We start from the raw sequence: 11765 nt of genomic DNA on the forward strand, positions 1-11765 counted from the left end.
TTTTTTTTTTTTTTTGGTTGAGACAGAGTCTCACTATGTTGCCTTGGGTAGAGTGCTGTGGCGTCACAGCAACCTGGAACTCTTGGGCTTAAGTGATTCTCTTGCCTCAGCTTCCCAAGTGGCTGGGACTACAGGCTCCTGCCACAATACCTGGATAATTGTTTGTTGTTACTGTTGTTGCAGTTGTCATTGTTGTTTAACCACTGTGCTATGGGTGTTAGGCCACCATTTCATTCTTAATAAAACTTTCTCAGGAGTACTACTTTAAAGAAATCTTTATAAATGGTAAAATATTTTCTAAGGTAATTGTGTATTTTCTATCAACTTATATAAAAATGAACTTAGTGACAATTTAGCATGCGTATGCTGTGTATTTTTTAGCTAAGTAATTTTGGCAATGTAGCCTTTCTATAAAAAGTATAATAGTCTACTCTCCAACATGTTAAATGATCTATAAATGAAACATTTTGAGATAATTAGAACTTTTATTACTTACATCTGTATTGCATAAAACATGTGTTCTGGACACTATTCCCCAGATATTTTTTAAAACATGAATTTCTCTTTTCAATGTACACAGTAATTTACTCCAACAAGCATAAACATACCATTGAATTTATTGGCAGCTATTCTACCTATAAAGGGGCTCACTGCCCCCCTGCTTAAGAACTGCATGAAGTTTACTGGATTGTAATAACACCTGCTTATCTTCTTAAGTTGCTTTCAGATCCAAGAGTTAATATTTAGAGGAGTGCTGTGTAATCTGTAAAGAGTACGTGAGCGTTAGGTGGCATGCCGGGGTAGTAAGCCAGCTACTTGAGCATAGGCAGAAATTTGCCTCTCACGAGGCACTCACTGGGTCTGCTCCAGCAGTGCTAAGTGTGCCTCTTTCAGGATTCTGGGGTCACACTCTTCTCATGCATGGTGGTGACCAGGGTCTCTTCAGGGTTTGGGTAGTTTATTAGAGAGTGGGAACTTACGAGCACACTGACATTGAGTAAGAGGCCGTGTAGATAGAATGTTATTCAGGAGAAAGTGTTATTCAGTGTTACTCCAGGAGAAAGAAATCAGACGTGAAGCCTTGTCAAGGGCCTTCTCACCACAAAATTCAGAGCTAGAAAAAAATAACAGTACATAAGAGAAAGTTAATATTGAAAAATTGCTTATGATTAAAATTTATTTTTCAGAGCGCTGTAAATGTAAGCCTATTAGAGCTACACAGAAGACCTATTTCCGGAACAATTACAACTATGGTAAGGATAACTTTATGGTTAATTTATAAGTTGCTGTGTTAGGAATAGGGAGTGTATGTATAATGTGTACTCACATGTAAATGAACAAACCGGTTTAAGAATAAGGCTTCATAATTGGTGGGACCACACCTACAGTGCATCTTACAAGGGCACATGTGGAACTTACTAAATGTAGAATATAAATGTCTTAATACAATAACTAAGAAAATGCCATGAAGGCTATGTTAACCAGTTTGATGAAAATATTTCAAATTGTATATAAAACCAGCACATTGTACCCATGACTGCATTAATGTACACAGTAACAATTTAATAATAATAATAAAAAAGATTAAGGCTTCAAAACAAATAAAGAAGGACAACTTTGAAGAGCATAGTCCTTCTGCCCTGACCAATTAAAGTGTCTGACATGGGCAAAGTTCTTAACACAGGTTGATTTTGAAGTCTCTCAGGCAGGATTGGTGGCATCTTAGAGCCACATAACTAAGTTCACAGAGACAAGTTTCAAATAGATGGGGATCTTCTCCAGCCGGAAGGCTCTGGATTTGAGCTCAAATGTTGGGAGCTACACGGGCCAACATTTGGGGTTTGCTGGGGTGAAAAGATGAGCTCTTTGATACATAAGGAATGGTTAAAAGAGTCACAGTTTCTTCAGTCAGGCTATCTCCTGGAAAACCCTGACAGAGTGGGAAAATAACTTACAGAAGTTGTTGGTATTCAATTATAAATGTTTTGTAATTTAGTTTGCCCTAAAAATCTGGCTTTCTGATAAACCAAATATTAATTAAAGAAGTACCAATCTGAACATAATATAATTGAATGAAAAATCCCGATGTTTTTGTACAAGAAACTGTGCTAAGTTATTTCCATACAGTATCTTATTTAATTTTTCTCAACTTCCCCATGAGATGTATTATCCTAATTTTATCAATGAACATTAAAAAACCCAAGTTGTCACTTCTTTGGTTGTTCATAACGTACATCTGGGTATTGGTGTATATAATTTATTTATACAGAGTCTTTATGTTTAGAAGGGGCAGGTAATAATGCTTTCTAGTTGATAAATAAGAGATTAAGCCAATGGAATATAGCTAACCAATATTTTTACTTATTTTAATATCAATTTTTACTTTATGCTACAATGGTTGGTGCTATGACTTTTGTTATAGTTGAAATACAAATCATGAGAAGACTTAGAGAAGGTAGAAGAATGAATATTATAAAATAAAAGGGGACATGGATCACAGAATCTGAATCTAATAGTTTCTTTTTCCTGGTCGTCTAATAACTAGGTTGCACCATAATTTTAGGACTGACTTACATCTTTTCTGGAGAAGGCAGGCACTCAAATAATTAAATAGAAGGAAAACTCTGAAAATGAAATAAACATATTTTTACTTTCAAAATGTGTTGATTTTTATCTTATGTATCTGCATATGTCTAATTACAACAAAGTGGAGGTGGGAGCTATTGATGATTCAAATAAAATCTCTGGTTCATTCAGATTAATGTAGTTAAAAGCTCCTGAGCTTGAACAAATTAGTTTAAAAAGTAAGTCTTGTACAGAGATATTTATTTTGAAGTGGGTACATGTTCTAAAAATTTCTAATGAAAATAATAGACACTGGGTACAGAAATCATTAGTTTGAGAACATTTGCACAGTTCACTAATCTCTAATAGTTGATGGATGCTATGAAGCACATTCATTTAAGCCAGGACACAAAAAAATGTCTGCTAGTTAGGGTTGAGAATTTATTAACTGGTTCTCCCAAGTGGCATTTCAAAAAGGGCAATCTTATCTTTTGTTAAAATACAGAATAGAGAGAACATTAATAAAAAGAGACTCCTCTTTCAAACTGAACCAAGCAGGGATCACTGAGCAGTTATATTTTATTTGCTATAAGTTCTCATACTTGAGGCAACTAAATCTCTGAAGACTGTAATATCCATGAGGCAAAAATAGTGTTTTGTCTTAAAGTTTTTAGAAGCCATTAGCAACTTAATGTCTGTCATGTGAATGCTGTACTGGCAGACTATTACCAAATGTCTGTGATGATGTTGGAGCATTAAAGGGAGAATGGTTGATTTTTTCCAATCCATTGTAGTCCAAAAATCCATAAAATATGTACCTACCCATGAAAATGCCATTGTCTGTTTACTGACATGTTTACTTCTATCTTGGCATTTTAAAACATCTCCTTTACCAGAAGTAGGAATCTAAAGAATTTGACTTTCCCAAATGAGAGAGAGAAAAGAAGCAGAATTGTATTTTTTAGATTCTGGGTCAAATGCTTTGACTTTGCAACTGAAGGCAATTTGTTGTTAGACTGTAAAGTAAAGCTGACCCATGTGAGAGAGATAGGGTGCCAGTCCATCCATTGAGAGAATTAGATTAATGCAACTGACATGTTGGCATATTCCATAGCACGGGAGGGGAAGGAATGTTGTAGCATTTGACTTTGAAGCCAATGGAGGAAACAAGGTGTAGTAGGGACAATTTTTATTCAAGAAGAAAATATTGTATAACTAAAGGAGAGTATAAAAGATAATCTGTGCTGAGACAAAGGAAGAAGGGAACTAATGTCTAAAAAGATCTGCCACCTCAAGAAAATCTAATAGACCTGGTAGAAAAATGCAGATGGGGAAACAGCATACTTGAGTCCAAGGTCTTCACATATGGTGAAATTATATAGGTTAAATTCCTGTTGGCAACAGCTGAAACTGCATACATGCACATACACATCCAAAATGATATCTGGAAGATAATTATTTCAGAGAAGTCACTCAACATTTGCTTAGCTAAATGAATTTCTTAAAATGAAACACTGCATAGACGCACACACACACACATATACATGCACAAACATATGTACACACAATTTGGAACAGGAATTGGGACTGAGCATAAAAGAGGCAGGTGTGCTGTTTGATATGTTACTATAGTATAAGGCAAAAATGTCGGGTCGACTTTCCTCTTCATTCATTGAGCATCAAGTGAATAAGAATTGACTAGAAAAAAGGCTTACTTTTTTTTTTTTGAATGGAGGACCTCTTATGTGTCATATCACTATCTCAGCTTCTTTGTCTTTTATCCCAGTCATTCGGGCTAAAGTCAAAGAGGTCAAGACTAAGTGCCATGATGTGACTGCAGTCGTGGAAGTGAAGGAGATTCTAAAGTCTTCTCTGGTAAACATTCCAAGGGATACCGTCAACCTCTACACCAGCTCTGGCTGCCTGTGCCCTCCACTTAATGTTAATGAGGAATATATCATCATGGGCTATGAAGATGAGGAACGTTCCAGGTAATTCACTCCTTAAGGATTCAGAGTAATTTCTTTGCCTGTCCTACACCCATTGCATTTCTTTCTAGAGCACTTACCCTTGTGTTCTTATCTTGGGATCGATCTGTTTTCTTGGGGATTACAGATAGCTTTTAATTGGGTCACCTGATTTTGTGTATTGGATAGAAAAGTGTATGTGTGCATTCTTCTGGGGAGAGGAGCCATAACGTCATTTCCTGAAGGGGTCTATGACTCACAAACGGTTGAGCCAATCAAAAACTTGGCTGTCCTATTCTAGAATAAATATGTACGTGTTCATGGGCAATGATTCCTTGTGTTTTTCAATAATAGGTCTGTATTTTTCAGTAATTTAAAATTTTTCAAAAATGGTTGCTTCTTTTAAAAATACAGATTACTCTTGGTGGAAGGCTCTATAGCCGAGAAATGGAAGGACCGACTTGGTAAAAAAGTTAAGGTAAGCCTCTATTTTATGGTCAAGGTGGTATACAGAAGACAAAAGTAGAGAACCAGCTATCTGTCATTTAAATGAAATAAGCTTCCTTTCACTACATGAGAAATACTAAAACTTAACATACTTTATGTATGTATTAATATATAAATATTATATACAATATATAATTAATATATAAATATTATATATTTATAATACATACATAAAACTCACAGGACTGAATTTGTCTTTAATGTCTATTTCAATTTAAGGAATGGGTTCCCTGAATGTGTGTCAGAGCCCTAACTAGTTCCCTAACTTCTCATAACAAGGAGTCTAGCTGTAGTCAGTCCAGACCTGGAAGGCAGCTCCGCTTTATCATTAGGGCTCTAGGCTCCTTTGAGCTTATTGCTCTGTTTATTTTTTTAAGGGTATTGCTTCCATTTATTCCTGTTCACCTGGTGGTCACAAGATGACTGAGCAAGCAGCACATCTACATTTGGGGCAGAAAAAAAGGAGGTTAAAAGGGATTTCTAAGGGCCTCATCCAGCAACTTTTACTTAGGATATCTGGTCAATATGGGAGGTCATGTCCATGCCTAGCTGCACTAGCGGCTAGGCTAGGAAATGTAAATTTTTAACTGGACATATGGCTTCTTTGAACAAATTACAGTTTGTGGTAAGGAGAGAATAAAGGATAGGCAGGAAAATACCAATGGTATCCAAAGTAGAGACACCAGCTCCTTTGCATAGAGTGCGGTGGATTCATCTGTGTGTGTATTAGAGATCTAACCAAATTAAGGCCTTAAAGCAGTAATGTTACTTTATTTTTAAGCCAATGACTCTTATATTCTCAAACTGACACATTTAAAAAAGAATCACACAGTAAATTACTTTATTATAGAGGGTTTCATTTCTTCTTGCTGCACTAAGCAATCTGTTTCAAAGAAAAGAATGTGGTGGGGGGACGCGTAGGGGGACAAAGAATCTAAAAGGATGTGTGTAGGGGGTGGGGGAGTGGGAACCGTACCAAACATAATACATCCTCTTCCTTCTGCGAGTTTGAAGGCTTGGGAAACATTTACAGGGTAAGTTAAACACCCCCGGGCCGTTTATCTTATACATCTGGCACTTGACACAGCAGGCACGTTTGGGTTTAAGTGACCTACAGAAATGTAGAGGGCATTATTTTGTAGGGAGAAACTACCTTTTAGTCAGTTCTTTTTCTCCCTTTAGTATATTTGTCGAACTTGAGATGCATTTCAAGTTCAGACTCACGGGCATTCTCTATTTGCATCTCTTCCGTTAGTTTGATGTTTATTAGAGAAAAAAAATGGCTCTTGTTCAGTATGTTGGAATCTCTTACTGTCTTTCTAATTTGGTTTTCTGCTTGCTAATGCAGAACAGGAATTTGTCCTAAATTCCTTACCAGTTGGAAGAGCTTTCAACATCTCTGCTCCAATGCACGTAACAAGCCTTACTGCTCGTCATTTGGTACCAAAACAATGTCATCATGGTGTTGACAGGACACATGGCTTGTTTGTCCTGTTTCTTATAAGGCAAACATATTTCCTATTGTTTTCTACAGGGGACTCAGAGTTATTATTATGACATCATTTATATTCTTCGTCTGGATTTAAACCTGCTAAAAGGAAGAAGTAAACCAGTAACTTCAACCATTTTTAATTCATATACAGATACTCAGGGCTAAAGGGTTTGGGTGGAAATCCCTGTTGGCCTGAATTCTTGAAATCCTTATTTTAGTTTCCTAATCAAGTTGAGAAGGTAAAAAAGAGAGTTTTATGAGGGTTTTTTTTTTATTTTTTATCAGAGTTTCCTTTAGTTGATTTTTTACTCTCAGTGGATAGGTCAAGAATTTTAAAAAGACCTTATGTGGATGGTTTTTTCTGAGTCAATGATTGTTTACCTAAGTATCTGCTACAACAGATTGTTTAAATCAAGATATTTGGACTGCTTTGAGGAGTTGAGAATCAGACTGTTTTTAAAATAGCAAAACAAGATTGTGGAGTAAAGTGTATTAATATGAAAAGTTACTTTCAGTAATAGAAAAGTAATAACTGATTTTCTATGTGCTAAGCACTTTATATGTTAAGGCAATCTTTAGAAAAGTCTTATAAATCAATTCTATTATTAATTCCAACGTACAAATGATGCAGATGAGGTCTAGTAAGTTTAGGAACCCTCACATAGTAAGTGGTAGAGTTGGAATTTGGACTTCAGCCGCCTGACATTAGCCCCTTGCTACTTAAAGTGTGGTCCCTAGACCAGCATCATTTGGAAGCTTGTTATGAAAATATTGGGCCCCATCTCAGACCTACTGAATGAGAATCTACAATTTTATCAAGTTCCTAAAGTGATTTCCATGGTCATTGAAGTTTGAGAAGTACACTGTGGTCTTCACTCTTTCCATACAGTCCAATAACATAACTTCCATTTATCATATCACATGTAAACATTATTGACCTTGTTAATACAAAATATTAGTAAACTTGATTGTGGTTATTAAAAACATTGGCTATGCTTGCTTTGTGAGACTTAGCATTGAGGGCAGGACCTTGTCTGTTTGGTTTGTTGCACTTGGTAGACATTACTCAGAAAAATATTTTTGAAAGACCTCATTCCCTAGAAAATTTCCATTTTTTTCCTGTGAAAATCACTCAGATTTTAAAAGGCTTTGTTCTTATGTGTCTTAAGAGAGGAAGATGAAAAATAGCCTTTGCTTCAAATTCTCCAAGTACATCCTCCATTTGTTGAGCCCCTGTGAAGCACTACAGATGTGCAAGTTACCCCAGGAAATACAGATGTAGTTAGAGACTTGTGTCATCACTTACAGACATGGAACTCTTAAGTGTAATAAGAATAATGAAACCGTTACTGAATATATTATAGATGCTCTTATAGCATCAGTTTTATAGTTGCCCCATAGGATCTGGATTTTATACATTTGGAAAAGTAGTAAAATGCTTTTGTGATCTAACTGCCGTTTTGACCCAGCTGTTAGGATCACAGAAATAATGACCCTGGTGACAATGTGCTTGTGACTATTTTCTGTTTTACATTTTACAGCGCTGGGATATGAAGCTCCGTCATCTTGGACTGAGTAAAAGCGATTCTAGCATCAGTGATTCCACTCAGAGTCAGAAGTCTGGCAGGAACTCTAACCCCCGACAAGCACGCAACTAAATCCTGAAAGGCAAAAAATAACATCAGTGAACTTCCTATGAAGACTTGGCATTGCTGGACCAGCAAAGGAAAATTGCACTATTGCACATCATATTCTATTGTTTACTACAAAAATCATGTGGTCACTGATACTACTTCTATTTTCTCTCATGTTTTCTGCTTTTCTCTCCTTCCCCCACCCCCTTTTAATGGTGTGGGGGCAGATCCTTCAATATATGTTTTCTATTTCACTAATCATAGGAACCTGTTCTTTTGCATTAATAATAAATTAAACATGTTGATACTAAGGTCTCTTGGAGTCCCCCAGATGTTAATTTACTATTTTGTGCCCAGATAGGGAATACGGCATTGGGTGCACAGAGAGATTTCTGGTCTACAGGGACAAGGTAGCTGTGCTGTGAAATATACTCTGCTGTCTAATTACAGCCCCATTGTTGCGTGCCTTTTGGGTTTCTCCTCGGGCATAGAAGGTTCTAAATGTTTATAAAGCTAAAATGGCAGTTTGAAATCAAATGCCATGCAGCGGAGCAATCAAGCACCAGGAAGCATTTATCAGGAAACGACACACAAGATGAATTATTTTCAAGATTGGCAGGAAGCAAAATAAATAGTGGTAGAAGCTGGGGAGAGAACGTTTTGCCTGATGGAGAAGCATAATCGAAACCGGTAGCCATTGGGGTGATAACAGGAGCATTCTTCTTTTGGCAATATACTTGATTTGTTCCTGAATATATTAATCCACATTTAGGAAGTGAATGATAAGTAGACATCTGCTGTTATCATCATAGTTCTCTTTAATTTTGCTTCCTTTAAAATAAACTCATTGGTGGAAGTCTTTCTTCCTCTCTCTTCTTTTTAAAAAAATCAGCCTTGCTGCAGTGACCAGGAAAAGAAAATTATGTATGCATGTGCACCTGGGTGTTATTTTTAAAAAGTACATAGCTCTAGAAAATGCTGTGGATTACAGGATGATGAAATGTGCAAGTCTTTTTCTTTGGTGTGTGTGTCTGTGTTTGCATATTTGTGTGCACACACACGTGCACTCACAGCCAAGCTGGACTCAAAGTGCCTGCTATTGGCCTGACCTTTATCTTTGCATTTATGCTATTTAATGCTCAGTAAAAAGTGTTTAATGGGAGGAATTATGGTTATCAGGAGAGAGGTTATTTTGACTCTTGAACCAAATGCACATTTCTCATTACCCAAGCTGCAATGAGATCCCCGGGAGACATGATGAACAAAGGATGCTTTTACAGACGGTCCCCAGCTTATCATGGTTCAACTTACAATACTTGACTTAATGATTTGTTTGACTTCATGATGGTTATCAGGACCTAACCTGGTGCATTTTGACTTAGGATATTTTCAAGGTATGATGAATTCATCTGGATATAACCCCACGAGAGGTTGAGAGTCTCTGTACTTTCCTTCCTTCCTCAGGGTTCCTTAGAGCCTGTGCCAATCACTTGAGAGTCTCAATACCCTGAACTTTACACGTGTGTTTGTAGTAAAGCCAAATTTCTAAGCTATAGTGTGCTAAAAATGAAAACGTACGAAGCAAAATGGGGCTGTATTTCTTTCTACAAGGATAATTATGCAAGGATGAAATTTGTTCCTGAACAACAGTTTCCTGATATGGTAAATAATAACACATCTAAATTCTCTCTGTTAGAAGTGTGAAAATAGATCATACAGAATATAGTCATTTATGAAATAGTCAATTAAAATGGAGTCAGGAGGCTCTGGAAAGGGCACCCAAGTCCTTATTCCAGGAACTGTTCTTGCAATTCAACAAAAAATCCACAAAAACCTAACCAACTTTAAGACCATGTTTTGCCTAATAGCTGCCACCACTCACCAATGAGAACTCACCAGCTCTTGCAAGACACTAGCAGCTCCAATGAACTTACAGCTTAGGTAAACTTCCTCTTTTCCCCCCCCGGTAAAACCCCAGACTCTTTGTTCTTCCGACACACCTGGTTTGCATGCCAGGGTTGCAAATCTAATTCTTGATGTTATTTCCAAATAAACACTTGGAGATTTATTTCTATGTATTTTTATTTTAGATTAGCAGACATATGAGAATATTTCCACCTCCTGATTGAAGCAGCAATTTCCCCAGTCCCAGAAGAAAGTTTTCACCTTTGCCAGTGGGAGGGCTTCATAGTCTTTTGAGCTACCATATGGTCCGTTTCAGATAATTTTACCATTGGTCCTTTGGGATATATTCTCAGATGATTGGAGAGGGGTATCTCTCTCTAGGTGCTTTAAAAAGGCGAGTTTGGATGTTACAGGGTAGTAATGAGATGCCACCCTGGAGGTCTGACCTCAGACTATCTCTTATCTCTTCCTGGCATGTAAGCGTGCACTGGGGCATCAGGGACCAAGAAGTCGGAAGCAATCAATCCTTTTGCTCTGGCTTGCTGTTCCCCAGCCTTTACATGTTCACTCTGGGAAGAAGGGCAAGAACCGATTGCAGGGGAAATTTAAAGGAACTGTCATCTCAGATCCGCACAATGTCATCCACTCTCCCAAAGCGCAGTAAGCAATTTTAAATGATAAAATATTTTAGAGGCCACAGACGTTTCTAGCCCCCACTGTTTTTGAAGGGTGGGGAGGGAATATAATTAGTTGCTGTGTAGGAATTTGGTACACTTTATCCTCAATAGATATACAATTATGATATTTATGAACAAGAGGGCCAGACTCTTAGATCCAACAGTGTTTTTACCACCTCGCTTTTTAATGATCCATAATCGCAACGTTTGATCATTTATAGGAGGCTTTTAATTTTTAATGGCATAAAGTCTGTGAGTAAAATACCTGTGGTTTTTCAGTTCGATAGCTGCAGTATCTTCACTGATATTGTGTACAGACCTCCTGGGGGGGGGGGTGGCACGATTTTATCACGATGGCCATATTTCTAATCAGACTGCAAAACTATTTCTTCTCTATAGTTGCCACAGTCCAAAGATGACTCGTTAAGGCTCTCTGTGGGCTTTTCTTGCAGGTACTAATTTAAAGCGACTAAGAATTTAATGTATGTGTATCCCTGTCCGTAAACTTGGGATCTACAAAATTTAAAATTTCTTTACAAAATTTAGTTCACCTCTGAGGTGTTGATTTTCTTAGTCAAAAAGTCAGATGCATGCTGGATAAAGCAGCAGATACTCAAATAATAGCCTGCTTGCATCCTGCTTTCACAAATACAGGAGGGTTTGACTGTCACATGCAGTGTAATCTGACTCGGTGCCATGTGCTGCGCTGAGCACTGGGGGTGGGGGTGGGACGAATCCCGTCTCTCCCACATCTGTTATGTATTAAGAAGGAAAATACAAAAGTTACAAACACTGTACTGATTGCCTCTGCAAGAAATTATTTGCTATTACATTTCAACAAGTACAATGACTAAAACAACAAGTATTTCGAGATACTTATTTCGCACTATGAATCGAACATAGTAATACACGCAGACATTCAAGAAGAATGTCATAAGAGGAAAGCAGAGGTTTCTAACACTGTGTTACTGAAATCCAGACTATAAAATTTAAAAATGTGGTTCCCAGCTGTACTGTA

General features: G+C 37.2%; 1 protein-coding gene across 1 annotated transcript in view; it reads left to right on the forward strand.

Annotated features, from left to right (window-relative positions):
• Positions 1–9024, forward strand: part of FRZB (frizzled related protein) — a 31679-nt gene extending 22655 nt beyond the window's left edge. Inside the window, exons 3-6 of the mRNA XM_003791458.3 lie at positions 1188–1253; positions 4352–4556; positions 4947–5010; positions 8073–9024. Of these exons, the coding sequence (XP_003791506.1) occupies positions 1188–1253; positions 4352–4556; positions 4947–5010; positions 8073–8189 (452 nt within the window). The 3' untranslated portion in view covers positions 8190–9024. The remainder of the gene's footprint in view (positions 1–1187; positions 1254–4351; positions 4557–4946; positions 5011–8072) is intronic.
• The last annotated feature ends 2741 nt before the right edge of the window (positions 9025–11765 follow it).

Source organism: Otolemur garnettii, unplaced genomic scaffold (genome assembly GCF_000181295.1).
Source record: "Otolemur garnettii isolate 467f Iridium unplaced genomic scaffold, OtoGar3 scaffold00048, whole genome shotgun sequence".
NCBI classification, from domain to species: Eukaryota; Metazoa; Chordata; class Mammalia; order Primates; family Galagidae; genus Otolemur; species Otolemur garnettii.